At 50.9% G+C, this 21,839-nt stretch overlaps 1 protein-coding gene across 1 annotated transcript in view; it reads right to left on the bottom strand.

The window, feature by feature from the left end:
* ADAP1 (ArfGAP with dual PH domains 1) overlaps positions 1 to 14,945 on the bottom strand; it is a gene marked incomplete at its 5' end in the record, with an annotated part of 47,311 nt that extends 32,366 nt beyond the window's left edge. The window contains 3 exons of the mRNA XM_084216648.1: positions 3,073 to 3,164; positions 4,655 to 4,785; positions 14,861 to 14,945. Of these exons, the coding sequence (XP_084072774.1) occupies positions 3,073 to 3,164; positions 4,655 to 4,785; positions 14,861 to 14,945 (308 nt within the window). The remainder of the gene's footprint in view (positions 1 to 3,072; positions 3,165 to 4,654; positions 4,786 to 14,860) is intronic.
* Between the last annotated feature and the right edge of the window lie 6,894 nt (positions 14,946 to 21,839).

The following is a 21,839-nucleotide window of genomic DNA, read 5'->3' as shown; positions in this document are numbered from 1 at the left end:
GGAGGTGGTGAGCAATTTGCAGCCCTGCCTGTCAGGCATGGCAGAGGAGGGGCCATGCTGACCTTCCCACACCAGCCTGAAGTGATGGGCTTGGTAGCTCCTCTACCAAATGTACCAAACTTCAAATGATTAAAAAAAAAAATAAAAAATCCAGAGATCTCCCAAGCAATTTTCCCTCTGCACATCTCAATCAATACAAAAAAGCCCTTCAGCTAATACCTGCTGTCCTGTGGATGAGTGCATGGGGGATGTGTGCCTCTCCCTGGCTGATGCCTCAGCTCACTGCAGATACCCCACAGCCAGCACAGCCCCTGCCATCTCATCCTGCCCCATTTTTCTGTGCTGACAGCCAGAACACTGAGCTGTTCTGCTTGAGGAGCAGATGTAGCTCCCACTGATCCAAGCAGAGCAGAGCACTGCAGCTCCTTCTCAATTCCACGGGATGAGGCTCTGCATTCCCAAATTGAGGAACAGAAAAGCCTGGTAGGTATTGGGCAGGGACAGGGATGTACTTCCAGTTCTCCAGAAGCCCAGTAAGGGATGATCTCACTTTCTTCTATCAGTTTTCAGCCAAGTAAAAGACTGAACAAAGCCTTTTTCCTTTGCTTTTACTCCAGAGTGAGGACCTGCTGCTGAGTGGTGACTCAAAACTTGGCCATGTGCTTGCAATGTATCTGCCCCACAAAAATCTGCTCCACAGCTCTCCATCTGCTGCTGTGGTGTACCAAGCTGGGCCACGACCCCTGTGACCATCCAGAGAGAGGTTTTGTGGTTTAAATTCCACACCCAAAGCTCTTTGGGCCAGCACTGTGGTGGTGTGGGAACATCCCAGAGTCTGGGACTCATTTCCCTGTTAGGGACTGCCCAGAGGAGCAGGAGCAGGCTGCTCTGGTCACTGTCCCTGGGACATGGGTGCTGGCAGACACAGGAGATGAGAGGCAAGAAGGGGATTTTTTTGGTTTTGGGTTTTTTTAGTTTGGTGGGGTAATTTTTTTGGCTATGAAATTTCCCTGGGCAATCCCAGAGCACCCCTCCAAGTTCTCCAACCTTTGCCAAGTGTCATGCAGGACCAGGAAGCTGCAATGAGGTTTCTGAAGGATACAGAGGCCAAATGCAGCAGGCAAACACCATCAATTTCCCAAAGAGCCAACCACAACATTGCAGGCAAGAAGAAAAAAGAACCATCTGGCACCGCAGCACTTCTTCCCTCTTGCCCCAAACTTCCCAATTCCTCATGCAACCAAAGCAGAGGGATTCCAGAAACAGCATTATAAAATTAACAAGCTTCAAATGAACAAAGAGCTGCCCAGGCACTGCAGCTGCCCTGCAGGTGCTGCTGTTTGGGATGAGAAGCACCAAAAGCTCTCAGTGCTGCAGAACATGGTTGGAATCATTGCCAGAGCTGGCTGGAGGTGTCACCCATGGCGATGCTTCCCGGGGCTGCAAGCTGGGAACAGCTCATGCTCCTGCAGTGACTGGACTGCAGCGAGGCGGGGGAAAAGCTAAATATACATCCCTGGAAAAAGCAGCACTCCCCTGCACTTGTTCAGCATGCATCTTGAGAGGAACAGAGAGCCCTGAACCAGAGGAAGGAAAACACAACTGGGCGCAGCATCCTTGAGACACTGCCAGGGTGTGATGTGCACACAGTGCTGGTCCTGCAGCAGTGCCAGGAGAGTGTCTGCTCCTCTGAGAGGGCACATCCATCCCAGGGCATCCTGCTGCTGTGGCAGGGACCCAGCAGTGCTGGTCCAGAGAACCAGAGCAGAGCTCCAGGCTGAGTACAGGAACCAGGCCATGCAGGCTGGTATTGTCCCAGTGCAGAGCAGGCACAAGGAGCTGGGACCAGAAAAGGCTCAGAAATCAGTCTTAAATCAGCCTTCCTCCTGCTCCCAGGAAAACTGGCCTTGCCTCGTCCTCCCAATGAATCAGAAAATAACCAAAACCAGCAAATCCTTCCAATCCCCTGCTCCAGCTCCTCACAGGCTCCCAGCCCAGCACAGGGCTGCTCCATCAGCCAGGGGCACAGGCTGTGGATGGAGTGGCTGTCCCAGCAGGGTCCCTGTGAATTCCCACAGCCCCAGCAGGGTCCCTGGGAGCTCTCACTGCCCCAGCAGGGTCCCTGTGAATTCCCACAGCCCCCAGCAGGGTCCCTGGGAGCTCTCACAGCCCCAGCAGGGTCCCTGTGAGCTCTCACAGCCCCAGAAGGGTCCCTGTGAATTCACACAGCCCCAGCAGGGTCCCTGGGAGCTCTCACAGCCCTGGCTGGAGCCGAGCCACTGCCTGGCAGAGCTCCCCAGAGTGACACAGCTCTGCAGGATGGAGGGAGGGAACAGCACAGCAGCAAGGCTGAGCTGCACTGGCCAAGCAGGACACAGCACCCGAGCACAGAACCAGGCACAGACCCTCCTGCCAGCCCCACAGCAGCAGGAATGGGGATGCTCCTGGTCTCCAGGCTGCCCCAGCAGCTCCTGCTGTCTCTCACTGTGCAAGCAGAGCCAGGTGGGATTGGCAGCCAGAGCTCAGGACACCCCCAGCTGGAGGGACCTGCCCTGCCCTGCCAGGCTCCTCCAGCATGAGCTCTGCACCCCTCAGGCAGGGACAGGTCATGGGAAGGGCCAGGACGCTGAATGGAGGAGATTATTTGTCATCTAAGTGGAAAAAACCACAAACCCCCAGGATTTCTGCATTACAAATAACCCAGCATCTCACACAGCAGATCAGCAAGTTCTGCCTTGATGCAGAAGGGGGATTTGAAAAGGCAGAGGAAATCAATGGGTAGAAATTGGCATTCTTGCAGCTCTAGAAACTTGGAAGAGTCTGGGGAACAGACAAACTATTGACTCCCCTGCATCATCTCAACTGTAGTTATTAAATAAGATCCCACACGTAGCATAAACTCTTCCACATGCGTGCAGAAGGAAAAACACTTTCAGGACCTTTTATAAATGAAACCTCCATTGTGGCAAAAAAAAAAAAAAAAAAAAAGTCTTATGCTAAAACTAAAGTATTACAGAGGCTGCAGCTGCACAAACAAATAAATGTTGTTTACCAGCAGAGGTATTTACTTACTGGCAGTCAAGATATGTTGGTTTATAATAAAACGGTGGCATTTTAGATTCGTATTTTGCTTTTGCTACATTGTTTCCATTCGAGGCCATAAACTGCAAAAAGAGAAAAAAAAAAGGAATTAAGAAAATTTTAATAGCATTTTCTTTTATTCTCTTTTACTCCTACAGAGCAATAAAATTATTGGGATGGGGGACCTGTTCTCTTACTGAGAGGTTCACCCAGGACTGTGCACAGAAGGGCTGCTGCAAATAAATATTGGTTATTATTGCAAATAAATATTGGTTATTATTGCAAATAAATATTGGTTATTATTGCTAGGGATCCTACAGCTTTAAATGATGCTGAGGACATGTCCCAGCCCCACCTGCATGAGCCCCACAGGAGCAGGAGGCAGCACACAGTGGCATTTCCCCCTCAGGCATGGGAATCAGATGGATCCCAGGATCCAAGATGGGGATTAGGTAACCAGAGGGAAAAACCTCCCACTGGCTTTTAGTCTCCATGTGTTACAGCTCCAGCAGGGTGAGAGCCTCTGACAACACATCCTGTGCCTCAGATCACATCACTTGTGCCAAAAGGATGAGTCTGGTTTTGCAAAGTCATTGCAGCTACCTCAGGACAGAGCTTGAAGTGATAGATAAATAAGCAAATAAACAAATAAATAAACATATAAAGTTCCACCTCCCTTGACAGGCCTCCTTTCCAATAAATAAAGAGAGAATGTTTCTATCTCCCCTGACAGCCCTCCTTTTCTTCTGATACACAAATGGCTGGTGGAGAACTCAGCATAGAAAACTACTTATTTCCTCATTCATATATTTTGTTTATTGAAATTCACTTGATAAGTGTAAAAACCCCATTCTTTTCCAGGCAGCCATGCTAAATACATTTTGTTTTGTGTCAAATGCCAAGCATACAAACCTAACAAGCAGCTAAGCTTTTTTTTTTAATTTTATTTTATTACCGTCATGGTTTTGAATTTCTCACATTTATATATTCAATCTATTCCCCCAAAAAAATACCAGGGAAGGAAAAACCCATGGAACACTAAGGCCTATTGTGATAAAACACACAACTCCATGAGGTGCAGCTTTCAGAAAAACCTCAAAACCCTACACACAGAAGACAGAAATCAATGACTGGTAGAGTCCTTCATGCCTTTGAAGACACCAGTAGTCAAAGCAGAAAGGTTTCCTGGGTGTCTTTAGCAGCCCCACACAAATCCAGGCAGGTGTGGGGCATAAATGGAGAGATTTTATATTGTGAGGGTTTGGTTTTCCAAGCTGTGAATTTAAGAGGAACAAAGCCAGAGACAGCTGAGCTGGGCAGGGGTGGTAGACTAGGTAGGCAGGTCTGGTTTAGACTAGAGATATTGTAAGAAAAGAGAGAAGACAATTCATTAAAAATTAGAAATTTCTACATGCTGTTCCACTGACGTCCTTACAGGCTGGGGAAACCCTCACAAACCCCTCACCGAGCGGGAGCTCTACTTCAGTCAGCATCAAACCTCACTCCCACATTCCCTATGGAAGGGAAGAGCCCCAGGGCCTGGCAGGGAGCCTGGCAGGGCAGGGGCACCTACCTCCACCTGGGCATCCTCCCACTCGTCCAGGCGCACCGACTTCACCTTGCTGACCTGCGGGATGCTGCGGTGGATGCCTGAGCAGCTCAGGCAGATGAAGATCCCCAGGCTGTGGGATGCCCAGTCCGGGTCTGGAAGCAAGAAGGAAAGAGGGAATTGCACTTGACTGAGCTTTTGTGTTCAGGGCAGCAGGAGGGAGGCAGAGACGGGGCATGGCAGGGGGGTCAGGAGCTCAGGGCATGGCAGGGGGGTCAGGAGTCACCAGGTCTGATGTCCCTGAGTGTAAAGGCATCAGATAAATAGACAAGGAAAATAAATGTTTCTGTTGATAGGAATACAAATTAAACTAACAATTACCAGATCTGCAATCCCCAAACCCTGATATGCAGACAGCTGCATGTGCCTGAGACCTCCATAGCTCACTCCATGCTCCCATGAAGAGAAGAGGGGAATATCCCTCTTTCATGAGGAAATTCCACCCAAACACTGCATGGACCAGAAGCTACATCAGCTCAGGGAAGCCACTGTGCTGCTCCCTCCTAATTTATTTATTACATGTGCTCCACACAGAGACTTTCCTCCCACAGCAGCCCAGCCCTCCATGCCAGGAGGTTTCCAGCCCTTTCCTCCCTGGAAAAAAGCCACCAGTGGCAGCTCTGTACTTTCTCTGAGCAAAACCACGCACTGTTTACAGCCCCGGGCTGACATCTCACACAAAGCACTGTAAACAGAGTCCCTTGCCTCCAAATCCCTCCCTGGGAGAAGCCCTGCCTGAAGCAGGGAGACAGAGGGACAGGAGGAGGGCAGGGGCCAGGAGCAGGACACATCCAGCAGTGTCCTGGCACTGCCCTGCCAACAAAGCCAATACAGGGATCTTTGTTTGAACTCCAAGGCAAATGTCAGTGCCTGCAGCTCCAGCTGTGCCCCAGCAGCACGAGCTGCACTGCAGGTCACCCAGCCAGACCCCAAATCCTCCATCCTCCCCAAAGCCACAGGGCTGGCAGCCCCTCAGCACCCCGTGGCATCAGGCTGTCCAGGGCTACGGGCAGGTCTTCCTCCCTGACAGCCCCTCATCATCCTCTAATCCCCGCTGAACCCTCACTGCCCACAGCACAGCAATAATTTATAAAAGGCAGGGCAGGGTGCTCCTCCTCCTTAGCCATGTTTAATGCTCTGGCTGTGTCAGTGCAGGGAGCAGGCTGGCATGGGGCAGCTCAGCTCCTCGGGGGAACCAAGGGCTGCAGGGACAGCCCTGCCTGCAGGGACAGCCACCAGCCCTGCCTGCAGGGACAGCCCCGCCTGCAGGGACAGCCCTGCCTGCAGGGACAGCCACCAGGCTCCCCCAGCACACCCCAGGGAAGAGCAATTCAGCTCTCCAGAGGTGGCTCTGCTCAGATGCAAACCCCAGAGCTGAATGAGGATGCTCATCAGACAGAGCTGAGTGCCCACATGGGAGAGGGGAGCAAATTCCCAAGCTGACACAAGTCCCATCAGCCACCAGCAGACACAGAGGTGGGGTTTTCCCGTTTCACGTGGTCTCCTATCCTCACCAGAGACCCCAGTGACTACAACTCAAGCCTGGCAAGTACAAAACCAGTCAGGCTGATCTCAGGGCCAGGTGCTGCCCACCCTGCTGCTTCCACAAGCGCTGGGTGCCTCAGCTTCACCCCCATCCCAGATCATGCCACCCACTCACTCCAACCTCAAAGACTGTGGCCAGTTACTGGGCTGTAGGCTGGCAGCAAGAATCAAGAGTTTTGCATGCTCAGGCACTTTCTGTGCTCTAATTCTTCATCTTGTCCTCTCTCATCTCCAAACACGTTTGTAATCAAAGCCTGGGGCCCTCCAAACTTCCTGCCACAAAAACATCCCAAGGTTCAGCCCTGCTGAAGGGTCCCAAGGGGTGCGAGCCAGGCAAGTGAAAGCAGCAGGATCCCATGTTCAAAGAGCCATCACAGCCCTTAATGCAGAGGGTCAGAGACACAGAATGGTGAGAGGGTCCAGGGGACAGAGCCCTGGCAGTGGTGAGGAAGTTGAGGCAGCAAAGCCTGAGCTGGGTCCCTGGGCTCAGCACAGCCCCTCCAGGAAAACTCAGCTCAAACCTTCCCAGAGCAATGAGATCTGATCAAAGCACTGCCCAGCCCAGGGAAACAGGTCTCAAAGTATGCACTGGCCAATAAAACATGTTTTACTGGGAGTCCTAATGCCTCTTTAATGTGACCAGATTTATCTCAGGCATGCAGGTGGATTTCTTCATGCTGTCTGCAGCTTTGTGGAGTCAGGTTTCCAAAGTCCTCCCCAGGAGGGAACCCCTCCCCTGCCTGCCCTGCTGGGTGTGACAGGACCAGGAGACTGCACACCTTCCTCCAGCCTGGGAGGGGGCACATTCTGCTGGAGGAACATCCTGCAAGAGGATCCTGGAGGAGACTCCAGCTGCAGTGGCCACCAAGCCAGCTCATATCCAAGCTGTCCCTCCTTGGTATGGGCAAACAGCACCTAAAGCAACAGGTTTCAGTCACACCTGGGCTTTAGAGCATCCTCCTCACACCAAAAGGATCTTCTTCAGACCAGACTCTTAAATATGCTTCCCCCCTGCTCCACACCTTGGCAAGCCTTGTCTAATTAAGCAATCAAAAGGTGGATTCTATCACAGGGTACACACCGACATCCCATCATATACACAGGGTCACCCCGTGTGGCTGCCAGACGGGGACAGTCCTTCAGAGGAGCAGGGACAACGGGGTCAGTGCTGACCCAGCCTTGAAGGGATGTTCTCAGCTTGTTCCTATAAACCACAGCCAGCAGCTCTCTCCTCCTGGTCACCTTTCCTGCAGCATTCCCCCTCCTGCCTCGACCCAAATCCAGCACCACCAGTGTCCCACATTTCTGAATCCCACATATTCCATCTGATTGATTTCAGGAGCAGATTTCAAGGAGCCCCCTGCCAGAGAAGCACATTCCCCCTGCCCCACCAGACCTCCCCCTGGCCACTCACATCCCAGCCAGGTTTTAACAGCAGCTTCCTCCTCACTGCCCTTCTGGTTTCAGAAATGTCTTTCGTGGCAAGGGTGGGTGGAGGAACTGTGGGTGCTCAGCTGGTTGTGTGATGCTCTCCTGCCACAGCCCAAAACCACCCACATTTGGCAGCTGGGTTTAGTCCCAAGGGAAGCACCAGGCAAGAGGAGAGTTCAAAGACCTCAGGTACCGGCTTAGCCCCATCCAAAAAATTGCTGGGAAATGAGAACCCCCAGAACAAACTGATCTGCCAGGGCAAGTCTCTCTGAAACATCACCCTCACCATAATTTGAGATTTCTCATGGCTCTTGCTCTCCTGGCTGAGGACATCTAACAGAAAGCAAGGCAGCCCAAACCTTTCCAGGCTCCAGCTGAAAGCCAACAGGAATTTCTCAGCATCATCTGAACCAGCCAAAGGATGGCAGAGCCCTGCCAGCCCTCGGGCTCGTGCTCCCCTGTGACCTCCCCGTGCCACAGCTCTGCCTGTGGCCAGGAAGCAGGGGTGGAGGATTCCCCAGCTCCAGCTCCTGGAGGGCTCTGCCAAGGCTGCTTCCCCCTCTCCCCCACTCCCTGCACTCGTGACACCATTTCCAAAGAAGCCCAGCGAGGATTCAGCCCCACCCACACATCTTCTGCAGGGGCTGGTGACACATCCCAGGCAGGGCCAGCACCAGGGCTGCAGGGATGCTTCTGCAGAGCCTTTGAAGGGCTTTGGGGCTCCCAGGGGCTGCACTGCTCCCCAAACACATCACAGTCCCTCCCTCTGCTCTCCAGCACAAATCCTCAGCTCAGGGACGTGGACAACACCAGTGATCCCCAGCCTTGGCTTATCACAGACTCCAACCCTTCCAACGACTGCACCAGAGATAAAGCAACATCTTATCAAACGTGAAAATAAATTTTGATCAGTGTCTTCACACAAAACAGTGAATTTTGGGGCAGCACCATCAGTTTGGTGAGCCAATGACCCCAGGCTGCATGGCTGGCAAGTGGAGGCCACCACAGATAGGTGAAGTGCACCTTGGTGTTGGACACTTCACCAGCTGGAACATGCTCTCCATGCTGGACATTACTGAGAGCTCAGTCATTGTATTATTCTGTCTGGGCATGAGCCAAAAAAGTGCAATGAAATGGCAATATGTCATAATCTGGGCTTTTTGGGCATTGCTCAAAAAAGATGATTTTTTTCCTAAGCCTCCAGAATTTTTAGCAAACAGCAGTGAAGCCTAATGAAAACTCTCCAGCATGCCTAAGTTCCACACAAATTACTTTATTTCATTATTTCAAGCCAAAAGGAATAAAAATGAACGAGGAACAACGGGAACATTAAACCAAATCCGCTGCTGTAAGTGCAGAAAGACTCTTATCCTGAATGACCAATTGCAGCCCTAAAAGGCTTTCACTGCCCAGTGTGGTAGAGATTCCTGGTAACTCATAAACAGATCATAATGCCTTTCAAAAATAAGACATGAGTCAGCTTCATTTTAAAAATTAAAGAAACAAACAAAGCTAAACTCAGCTCAGGAGAAGGGCACTGGGCTGGTATTTTCCCATCTCATTCATCTGAAAGCAAAGGCATAGCCAGAGATTAGAGAAGCACCCAAAGCAAAACTAAAACACTTGGTGTGTTTTAAATCCAGCTAAATTCAGAAATTAACTTGTGTCCACCCAGCCCTTTTTTACCACCAGAAGCCTCAGGAAAAGCCAGCACAGTGAACCATGAGCACTGCAGCTTGAACCCAGCACTTCTGAACTTAGGGAAAAAGAAAAAATGAAGCCTAGGCACAGAAAATATAATGGAGGAAAAACCAACATAAGACACAGGACAACTTATAGAAACCAAAGAGATTGGAAGCTGGATGGTAATGGATTTTTAAAAAAATAAATAATCAGTACAAATAAATAATCAGTCCCTAGATGCCATCAATCCAAGTAAAACCCCATGAAGCAGAGCAGCAACAGGCTCAAAGCAGACAAGAGCAAGAACTCAGAGCCCCAAAATTTGGATGCTCCTGCTCTACCTTTTGCCTTAAACCACATCTACCACTAGTTATAGCACAGTATGATCACCAAGGCAAACATCCGAGGCCAATGACAGCAACACATCCTCGAGGCATCCTTCAGCACACAGAGGATGGCCCGACCCTGCTGCATCCCTGCCACTGCAGCTGGCTGGGAGCTGCTCCTGGGCTGGGATGCAGATCCAGTGGATTTTCCTGAACCCTCCCCTGTTTGAGGTGGTAAAGAGACCTCTCCAGAAAAACAAAACCTTTTTTTCCCTGCACTAGGAACGGGACTCATTGATACAGGGTAGAGCCACAGGGATCTCAGTGCAATCCACACAAGCACAAAGCCTTTCCTGCTTGCTGCTCATTTCCTCCCTGCCCAGACAAAGGACCTGGTGTTCAGCACCAAAGTTCTGCAGCTATTTACTCTGGGGAAGGATCAGGAGGCTGATAAACAGACCTGGTCACGCATAACAATAAAAGAGTTAACACTGAAGTCAAACCACCTCCCACCAACGCTCCTCTCTGAGTAGGAAAATTTTTCAGTGAAGGCACTAAACTTGCCAAGGTCTTTTAATTCAGCTGGCAGGTCCCAGCAGCCCCCTCTCACTGTCTGCAGCCCACGATTGTGCTGCAGCCCAGGCACCAGGACTGGACAAAAACCACCATCACATTCAACCTCCTTTGTTCCAAAAAGCCCTTTTTCCTGCAGAAAGTGGCATTGAGCTGAACACAACTGCCGTCGTGGGATTTTTTTTTTTCCTTCTTACCCCTCTGCTTACAGCTGGGGAGGAGGGCTGGCCAATTTCCAGGGACAAAAAAATAACAGAACAAAACACAAAAAACCCCACCAAAAACAAAATACCTCCCCCCCCCCAAAAAAAAATCACCCCAAAACATTAAAAAAAAAAGAAAAGAAAAAGATCAGTTTTTTAAGTGAGAGGACAATGGAGGTGCAGGAACAAGTTTCCACTTTGAGCTGGATGATGAAAATCCCGTTTCACACCATTAGAGCAGCAGAGCTCTGGAACAGCTTTCCAGTGGGAGGCAGTGGGGGCCAGGGAGGGAAGAGCTGCGAGGCAGAGCCCCGTCAGACCCCCAGGGGATGGGCAGCACCTGGCAGGACCCGGGGCTCAGTCACCTTCCCCAGCTGGGTTTCCAGGAGCAGGCTGGAGGGAGGGAGGGCTGAGATAAATCAGTGCCCTCCTCAATCCTGAGCCAACCGAGCAGCCCCCAGCGCTCAGGCTGGAATCACCACCCTCACTTGCTGACATCCAGGGAGTGGAAAAGCTTCACCTGCTGTAGGACTGAGAAAGAAAAGGTGTTTACAAGCACCTGAGCCATCTCAGCCTTCCAGAGGCACTGTTACACCAGATCTGCTCGGCTCTGCAGCACAGACCTCCAGTTCCACTCTCCCCTCCAGCAGGAGCCTTCTGCTCTTCCTCCATCCTTCACCCCCTCGGGGCCCCAGGCACAGAGGCCAGTGTTAGCCAGGATCCACGTCCCAGTAATCCATCCCAAATAAGAAAGATAAAATGATAACAAGCCATGTAAACTGCTGCTGGAGGGTTTAAACTGCAGGATTGCTTTGATGGGATTTCCATTTCTGTCTTCAGAGCCTCTCTGTCCTCCTACAATGTAAAATAATTCTCACTCCATGGAAACACGAGCCTAAGTCATAGAAAAATAAAGAGAAATACTCAAGGTCTTGTTATGCCCTGAGATAACCATCCGTCTTATGATGTGAGGAAAGATTGCCTGAGACAAAGAATCATTTAGAAAAAGAAAAGGCTGAACTGCCACATTAGTCTTGAAGAAAAAAAGATTATTCTAATGCACAGAGGGCCATTACACACCAGCAATTCAGTAACATTGCTCAGTTTGCACTCAAGACTGCATTTACCATGCTGTCTTCACTGAGACAGCACAGCTTTAAACCCACAAAAAACACAACACCCAGGACACAGAAGTGTGTCATGACAGAGGACCTAAAGCACCATCTAATGACTTTATTAGTGGCTCCTACCCCAGAATTCAGTCCTGAAGATGTAACCAAGGCAGCCTCATTATGCATTACAGATCGATGACATTTCCAGCAACTGAAATATCTTTCATTCAACACAGCCTTTCTTTGCAATTTAAGGTTTTATAAAAATGCAATTATTAAAAACCTAAAAAAAATATAAATAACCCAAATACAAAAAACCTGCAAGTGAAAAATGTAGTCTCTCAGTTATTTTTCACTCTGATTTTCACTTTCTACTTTAGCATCCTTTCTGCATTCCCATGGCCAGACTGTTCTCTAGACCTGAGACATCCCTCAAAATCTGTTTGAAACCTCTGGTTTCACACAAGAGATTTTTTTTGCCAGACATACACCACCCAGATCTGACCTTCCTGAGCACCACATTCAATCCCCATTTCCACCCAGGTGAAAGAGGGCACATCCTTGAAGGAAACACACCTTGAACAGGGCAGCCTCACAGGGCTTGGCCACTTCAATAATCCTCAGCCACGATTAAGTGGCAAATTCTGGCAAAGCAGCAGGTTGTGCCCAGGTGTCCCCAAGGAGATGGGCTGATCCTGCAGGGGATGAAGTTATTTACCCAGCCCAGGAGGAAAAGCCTCCCCTGATGCCCCATGTCTGTCCCAGGCTTTGCCTTTTGTAGGGTCACAGCTCAGCCCAGCGATGCCAGCTCCATTGCACCAGGGGTTTGTGACAGGACACAGAACACCTGGGACAAGCTGTGGCTTCAGGGCTCTGGCTACTGAGCCTCTCCCAAATGCCAAAGCAGTAACAAAAGAAAATAACCCTTTCTGACAGCAGGGAAGGAAAAAAACAAACAAACTTTCACTGGCTGGCTGATTTCTCAGAACAAATATTTCCAAAAGAAATAGAAAGCCCAGCTGGCTTTTAAATACACAAATTAAAGTGACTAACAGAATTTCCCCCTGTTACATTTCCAAGCCATCCTATTCTTTGTTACAAGCTTCCCTGAGCTAAATGGCTCCCTCTTATCATGGATCCTGCACTAACAGAGTATTTCAGGGAAAGGCACTCACCCACCTGAGTGGGTGAGCAATAACAAACCCTGATCTTTGGCTTCCCCCAGCTGTACCAGATCAGCCCTGTGGCGATACTCACATGTGGGAAAGGGAAAGCTTCCCTCATCTTCTGTTCATTCTACACCCTCCCTCTTCCTTCTCGTTTCATTTCCTCTGCTTTGGTACTTTTCCAGTGTCAGCTGCCACCTTTATCTTTTTGTGCATCCCACTTCTCAGCAGAGAACATTCTTGCACCCCTTTCTGGAGGCTCTCTGGACACTTATCCTCCCTCTGCTGCATTACCTCATCCCCAGAAAGAGCTGGCCTGCCCCACCTGCCCAGCCTGAATAACTGAATTCAGGCTGAATATTTTCTATACTACCTACAGACACAAGTTATTATCTTGTGTTAAGTAGCCCAGGGCATCTCAAGTTTCTGGTCCCTCCCAGGCAGAGGAGCACATTACAGCACCATGAATAGCTCTCCTTTGCCAAAGAACCTGAAGCAAAGCAGTCACTAAAGAAATTGGGTTGATGAACAGGGAGGTGGTCCTAAGGAAGCAATGCCATGAGAGTTCAGAAGAGGCTGAGTGATGCTAATACAGCACACCTTGACTTACAAAAGACACTGGCCCAAATTCTCCTCTCTGACTTTCAGATTCATCTGAGACATCTCTGTATGCCAATGTCACCAAGACCCAAGTATGGTTCTGTTGTTTTACAAGCCCTTTAGGTGCCTTTAACAACAACCTCCTTATTCTGATATGAGCTATCTTACTGACCTACAGCTCCATCTCCACCCTGGTGATGCTGAGAAACTTCCAATTTTGCCTGGGGACTTTATGTTCCATACCCACAGGGTGAAGGAGAATCACCCTGCTGATCTGAACGGCCCAGGTTTATAAAGTTTTCTCCAGGAAGGAACAATTTAGGCAGACACCTACTCGGGGAGCCCAGGCTGTGCTCAGCAAGACACCTCCGAGGTGGGCTGCGCAGTCAGACAGCCACAGCCGGCGGCAGATGGGTGGGAGCAGGCGGAGCAGCGCGGCGCTGCAAAGCCGTTCACGCTGTGCCCAAAGTTCTTTGTCCTTTCCAGCTGGGAACCGGAGGACACAACGCATCTGAAAGTGAACTGCAGTGTCCTGGGATGCAGATTAGGGATGTAAAACCGCTGGGGATGGTATGAGCTGGATAGCGGCATGCGATAGATCTTGACATCCTAAAGAAATCGATAGCTGAAGTGTTGGGTTTTTCTTTAAGCTATAGAATGATAGAGGTTGAGAAGGACATCCATTCTATACCGCTCCTCAGAGCCATCCTGCTAAAGCTAATATAAATTTAGGTTATTCTGTACGGTGATTTTTTTTCTTTTTAAAAACAGCAAAGTTACTTGCTCTGCAATTTTTCTAAGGTTGTTCTCAAAGGCAGATCCCACCACCCCCATGCAGACTCTGCTCAGCAACAGCATCACGGCCCGACCCCAAAAAATTCACCATCCAAAAGGCGAAGAAGACATTCCCAGCCCAGATTTTCTCCCCTCCGCACACGAAGACGTCTACAGACATTCCAGCCCCGCTCCCTGCGCAGCGCAGGCACCCATCGATGGCAGCCGGGCAAAGGTTGCTGGGCAGGATGTCCGCAGCGCTGCCTCCGGTTGTCCCCATGTGTTTGCTCGCTGACAGGGCAGGAGCAGCCGAGGGGACACGGAGGACAAGCCGCCCCCGCGGGCAGGGCAGCCCGGCAGAGCCCGCACCGCCCGGTTACCGGCCCCGGCTGCGCTGCAGCCCGCGGGGACCCGCCGGGATGACATCAGCGCTCACGGCCGGCCGAGGAGCCGGGCCGGGCCGGGGGAAACTGGGGAAACCTCGGCCGGGGCTGGTCCGCGGGGACCGCGGCAGCGCAGCGCATCCCTCCACCCGCCCCGGAGCATCCCCGCTGCATCCCCCGCGGTGGGGAGGGGGTCGGGCACACCCTCGGCGGGGCGCAACCCCCGCCGCTCCCGGAGAGGGCAGAGCCCCGCGCCCCGTCGCTGCCGTGCTGTACCGTGCTGTACCGTGCTGTGCGGTACCGTGCCGTGCCGTGCGGTGCGGACAGGTGCAGGTGCAGCCGCCGCCCGCGCCCCCCGCCTCCCCTGCCCTTACCCGGGGCGGCGCAGTCGGCACACGCCGCGTTCCCCGGCCGCTGGAGCAGCTCCACCAGCGCCTTCCTGCTCCTCTCCTTCGCCATGGGGGCGGCGGGCGGCTCGGCGGGGCTGCGCTCGCTCCGCCGCTACGGCAGCCTCATGGCGCGGGCGGGGGGCGCTGGCGAGGCGGGCGGCGCCCGGGCGGCTCCATCGGCCCCGCTCGCCCCGCGCACGCCGAACGCGCCTCCGGCCGCCGGGACGCGCCGCGCCGGGGCGGTGCTGCCCTGCCCTGCCCTGCCCTGCCCTGCCCGCCCCCGGTGCCTCCCGCCCGCCGCTGCCGGGGCCGCCCGGTGCTGCCGGTTCCGCTTGCGGCGGGCGCTGCCGGCTCCCCGCGCCGCTCGCCCGCGACCTCCAGCGGCAGCGCGTCACCGGGGCGGCCCCGACCCCCGAGGGGGTCCCCGACCTTCTGGGCATCCCATCCTGCTGGGTGTCCCCGGCACGCAGGGGGGCCTCTCCTGGTTTAACTCCTGCCCGCGGAGGGGATGCTGTCGCCGGTGGGACCGAGGGTCCTCACCTGTGCGAGGTGGCGGCTGGCAGCGACCCCGGCTCTCACTGGCCAGGGCCTTGCCACTTAAGCACCGTGGCAGGTTCATGAGGAGCACGTTTGGGATGCCCTTCTAACACCAGCAGCTTTTGGGGGTACTTGTGAGGGTCTCATCAGTAGCCCCACGCAGTCCAAAACACTCCTCCTTCCCTGCTGCCCTCGCACATCACCACCTGCTTCCATGCCTGTGTCTTGGCAGGACTGTTCTCCAATGTCTTCCCAGGTTTTTCACACCTCTGTGGTGTCAAGGGAGTATCAGGGGGGAAAACACCCCTGTGCCACCATGGCTGTCTATCTCATCTATGGGGCAAGACTCCTCGTTCTTGGGAAGCTCTTGGCCAAGGAAGGGCTCAGAGCTGTGTCTCCTTAACTAACCCCTGCTGAAACCTTCTCACGCATGGGTCACCTGTGGTGCTGCAATGTCCTGTTTGTGGTTCACAAGTCTGCTTACAAAAACAATATTGGTTTTGCAAAGTCCCCGTTTAAATCATCCAGCTCTGTTTCCTCCAACAAAGCAGAGCCCTCCTGCAAGCTCAGCCCGTGCCACTCGTGCTGCCCATGAGATTCAGGGTGTGCATGAGCAGGAGGAGGCTGCCAGTAGCTCCTGGAAAACTTCCACAACCAAACCACCATCTTGATCCTGCAAACATGAGGATGTGAGCAGGTTCCTGAGAACACTTTGTGGGAGAAAATAGCCTCTTAAATACAGGCAGAGTCATGGCCTGGTAGATTTACAGTGCTCCCTTTGCCTGGAATACATTTTGCTAAATGACCTTTGCATTTGTGCTGCCCGACAGGTGACTGCGTCCAGGTTTATTTCTGTTTTAAACTGATGCTGGACTGTTCCTTGCTGACTCAACCCAGTGTCACACATCATGCTGGGCTTGCTGGATTTACACACACAGCTTGATAATGTCTGGAAACTCACTCCCATCCTAACCAAAGGCATAATCCTCCTCACAGACCTTTTGTGGGGAAACTGAGCTGCTGCATCCAGACCCTCACCTTCTTCAGCCTCTGAGTCACTAACACTTACCTGGAGCACTGACTTCTGAGAGCCTCAGAGTGAAACCAGCTCAGCAGAATACCTTAACCCTCCACACCTGTGCCATGCTCAGGTTTGACGGTGTGAATGCAACAGGATCAGAGCTTTACCTAAGCCCAAGTTAGGCCAGGTTTTCATGTGCACTTTGGCTCTTTCAGAAGAAGCATTTGCTGAATGTTTCATGCAATAACCAGGATGCTGCCCATCATCATGGACTTACTGTGGGCCAGGGCTGGGAGCAGGGGGGTGGGTGGGGGGGTTGGTTTGAAAGTCTCTGTTTAGCTTTCCATTAAGACTTATTGATTCTCTTAATTTTTTGTTCCCCTGGTTGCTAGGCAATTCCTGTCTCTCCTCCGTGTGCTGGAAGCCAGGGCTGCAGACAGAAATTTATATCTTGTAATAAAATCAAATAAAACAGAGCCTGTTGTCAATGATGAGAGGGGAGAGTTTCATAAAAGACAGGCAGAGCAGGGGAGCAGGGCCAGCAAGGGTCGATCAGCAGCATCCTCAGCATTTAAATCCCATCACAATTATTCCAGACTCCACATGGAGAAACAAACAGCCCATGTGGGTGGAGGGAATGTGGAGAAAAGTTGGAACTAAATGAGCCAGAAATGAAGATAAACTTTTGTTCAATGGAAATCAAAGGCTTGAGCTGACCTCACACATACAAGAGTACCTCTGTAAATTTCTCCAAGGTTGAGAGGCTGGGTGTTGCCCCAGATTGGTGGGCACAGTGTTGATCCCAGGAAGGCACTGAGGTTCTCCTGATGGACTCCTGAGGAGTGTGATTCCTGGGTAGAGCAAGGACTGCCTCTGAGTTTGTATCTCACATGGGGTAAAGAGCAAAGGTTGCCCCTGCAGGGCTGGTGGAGGCTGATGGGCATCACTGCTCAGGCCTGTCCAGGTCAGACTGTTCCTCCTCTGAGCTCTGCCCCACACTCCTCCTGTGGGAAGCACCTTTCAGAGAATGCCTAAATGAATTTGCTCCTCATTGTAAAAGCAGTGTAACTTTGACAATGGGCAGAAATGATGCATTTGACTCTATTGATATTAGACAGCTAACTAATTACCTTATTATACTATATGATTCTATACTATATTACATTTAAATTGAAGTTGTACAAGCACTCAATTTAAGTGTACAAAATTTTGTGACTGTCTGCTGACAGTCCTGACACACACATACAGATTTAATTGGTTTAATGAATCAAAACACACTAGAATTTAATTTCTAATTTTTTTAGGTAAATAATTTTTTACAATGTATTCTACTTGTCCTAAAACACAGGAGCAGTAAATGAGATAAGAATTGTTTTTTCTTTCTCTGTGGTTCAGAGAGTGTGAATATCAGAAATATTTTTGGGAAGTTGTGCTTTGCTTTACTCTCTGAAGAGAAATGTGGCCACAGCTCCTATTTCTTGCAAAATCTCTGACCAAAGCCTCAGGAGAAGAGTTGTTGCTGTCAATACATCTCCCTCATTCAGATGCTTCCTGTCTCTCCACTGCTAAGTGACTTGGAGGTCTGGCAGAAATTCATATCCATATGTATGTAAGTGCTTACATATTTATGTGTAAGATGTGTTTGTTTGTAAACACACACACTTTCAACTCAGTCTTTTCTAAGTCACAAGGTTGTTGCCTTAGAAACGGACGTTATTAATGCATCTCCCGAGGTGCTCAGCACGGTGGCAGCAAGGGCAGCCTCTGCAAATGCCAGATACTGAGGTCAGGCCAAAGAACACCCAGAAATTCCTAGAAACCTTTCCATCACCTCTGTGGTGACGCCCTGAAAACGCACAGACATAACTACACCTTCTCCTTGCCCTTCCATATCAGCTCCTTTCACCCCAGGCTGCCTTCTGTCAGGAAGGAGCTGTTTACTCTGGGGGTCAGTTAATTTCCCAGCCCTAGCCCTGAAATGGATAAATCAATGTCACAACCCTGCAAGTAAAAGGGTGTTAAACACGAGCCTTGCTGTGACCCAGGAGCACATTCCCAGCACAAGGTGGGGAAGCATTACAGATTCCTGCGTGAACAGCAAACCTGAACAGAAATATCAATAATTCATGCCACAGCAACTGCATTCAAGCAAAACTCCAGAGCAGCAGACAGCAGGCAGGATTCCATAGGCTTCCTCAGCAGCACAGGGGAGGCAGCTCTGGCAGCTGGAGGTTGGTGTGAGCGAGCTGCAGCGCTGGCACCCGCACCTAGCGTAAACCAGCTCGTTTCCGTTGCAGTATTGGTTTCCTGTTCAAAAGAAAAAGAAAAAAAGGAAGAAACCAATCCTAGAGGTTTTTCTTTTAAAAAAGAGTTTTCTGGGTTATCTAGTTAGATCAGGAGTGGGTATAGCTGGGAGGGAGGAATAGCAGAGAGCAGAGAGTTCAGAGCAGGGCAGTTTAAAAACTCTTGAACCAAAAATCCAATACTGATGCCAACCTTCTCTTATTTTGAGCAAATTGCTGTAGGGAGCCTGTGAGATTTTTTTTGTGTGGTGTGGAACAGGGAAAAGCACATTCACAGCATCTGTGTGGTTAGGATGTGTGGATTGAGTTGAAGAGGATAATACAGGAGAAAATGATGTGAGGGTGGAAGAAGAGCTGTGATGTCCTGTGTCTGCAGAGCTGCTCTGCACCTGCAGCAGCCCTCAAAGAAGACAAAGAGTTGTGCAGCTCTAAAAGTGTCTCACTGCAGTGATCTGCAGATCAGGGTTTCCTTCCATTTGCATAGTAGTTAATTCTATTGCAGCCCAGTGTCACCAGGGCAATCCTTTGCTCCCAAGACTGAGCAGTCATGCAGTTACCACCATGCAAACCAGACCACGGAAATCCTTTGTAGGGAAGCAGAACTGGGGACAATGAGGACAAGGGGGGAGGTTCAGACCAAAATCTCTTTTTTTAGATTTCTGCAACACCCCAGAGCTGATCACTGCTCTCTCACAGCCATGCTGCCACAAAACTCCTCCAACCACCAGCCTGTCATGTGCTCAGGACACCCTTTCAGTTTCTCTTCTGCCTGCCTCTGGCCAGCAATGGGCTGGTTTGGGGGTCACTACGTGCTTGCAGGGGCTGCTTAGTTGCTCAGACAGCGTGGCTGGGAGACAGAATATGTCTGAGAGAGAGAGAGAGAGGGGGTAATTGATGGCTTGAAGATGTTGGATATTTGTATGTCTGCTCCACAGCACCTGGGGAAATCTCAGTGTAAGAGAAACAGCTCTGCAACAGTCCTGTTGTTGCACCAAACCCATTTCCTAGGATGTAAAATATGACATGGAGGGGGCAGCTGAGGGAATTGGCTCCATGGCAGCTGCAGTGAACCAGCTGGAGATATGCTGATTTCTATTGCCCAATGACAGGCTCTTTTCTGGGCACAGAGGAGATGAAATTAGTCCAAGGAAGTCAACAGTTCACTTAGGTCTGTGGCAGAGCACTGCTTTTAGCATTACTCCTGATTTACCCTAATTGAGAGACTGAGGCCTGTGGAATCTCTGCCTGGGGAAAGCCAACCTGCGTGTGATGACACTCATACATCAGGGGCTCAGCTCCTCCAAAAAAAGTCAGAGTGGTTATTCAGAGTGGGACATCATCAATTCAGCCTGAGTCAGAGCCACAGCAGGACGGGCTGGCTGTGCAAACAGCAGGGCAGCACTTATTGTGGAGATTGCTTTTGCTCTGTTCCAATAATTTCATCTCTTCCTGCCTCAAATGGCTCATCCTTCCAGGAACAGCCTGGAGACAGTGAAGCAGGAGACTGAGCTGTGTGATGTCCCCTTCCAGGGTGGAGACTGAAGTGACTGGGCGCTGGAACCAGGGGCTGCTCCAGGACACAGAGCAGAGAGGGTGATGGTGCTACAGGCAGGACCACAGGACGGGGGGCAAGCCCAGCACTTCACTTCTGGTCTGAAGTCTTTGCAGCAGAGCCTGAGATCCTCAGAAGAAAAAAGAAAAACTATTTTAAAAGGCCATAGAAGAAGTGAGAAAGCTGCAGTTACTGGCCCCAGTGGTCAGCCTCGTGTCACAGACTGCAGCTCCAGCCCAGGCAGCTGAGAGCACATCCCCTTCTGTAGCACTGCTCAGTTGTGATTTGAATAAAGCAGTAGATGGAAACAAAACTGTGGTTTTTCTCTAGAAAGAGATTAAAAATGATGGCCTGAAGAGAGCTGCCAAACAGCTGGAGATGGTAATTCAGCCTCCCCCCAATTAACTTTGTCCACAGAAAGTTGAGGGCCGTGTCCTACCCTTCCTCTGGCTGCTGGTGTGATTGTTTGGATGTCACTGTATTCCTCCTAAAAGCTCCCACAACGTCGAGATACAGAGCATGCTGCTCATTTATCTGTTTATTTCAGTGTGCTTTGCCAAAGAAAAATCAGCAAAGAATTAATTAACAGCAATTATTTCTAGCAACAACAGAGCAGCCCTGCTCCAGAAGCCATGAAAACAACATCATGAGACCCCTGTGGCCAAAAAGCCTTTCTAAACAGGTGCAAAAATAAACAGTTTTATAGCAGGGTATAAAAAGAGCCCAAGCCAGGCTGGGGAATAGCAGGAGAGCAGCCATTTCAATGGCTGAGTCGGAGCAATCACCCAGGTGACTTTTGTGAAGGAGCTTTAATAAACAAACCAGAGCAAAAGCCCCAACCTGAGTGAAAGACCCAGCAGGACCAGGTTATAGCTGCCACAGAGGGTTTACTACACCCATCACCCTGTGTTATTAGTGCTGCTGAAGTGATTTACTGTCCCAGGCAGTCCAGCCGATTAGAGCTGTGATCTAAAGCACAGCCAGCTCCAGTTTCAGTGATAAACATCACCCCCCTGCCTATTACTTGCTAAAATAAGCTGAAATAAAGCCATCAATCCCGACATCTCTGTGCTCAAATGAGTCCTTCTAGCTGGCACCACCACACCTGCAAGTCTCCTGCCATGCCTGCTAAAAGGATGGAGGTAGATGTTCCAGACTCGCTCTCATTTTTCACCTACCTGGTTCTTTTTCAGCAGCCAGTGAACTCAGCATCTCTGTTTGACCAGAGCTCACACCTGCTGTCAGCACAGCCCTGCAGTGACCCAGTTCCTGTTCCATCCCTGTGCTGCCCATGCACAGCCTGAGCATCTCCCCTCACACAAGGGGGGAGATGTTCCCCTCCATGCTGAATCCTGGTTGTTGGCAGTGGACAGTCCCTCTTTTCCACCAGACTCTGCAGCACAATTTGGGGTTGGGGGAAACAAAACAAACCCCACACCCCAGCCACCTGCAGCACCCCCAGGGATGTCTGTACAGACTGGACACTCCTGATCCGTGGCGCTGCCCCTGCTCTCCCACACAGATCCTGCTCTGGGATTAGACAGGGACACA

This window comes from Fringilla coelebs, assembly GCF_963513975.1.
Source record: "Fringilla coelebs genome assembly, chromosome: 16".
NCBI lineage: Eukaryota > Metazoa > Chordata > Aves > Passeriformes > Fringillidae > Fringilla > Fringilla coelebs.
This window is presented reverse-complemented; position numbering and strand designations above follow the sequence as displayed.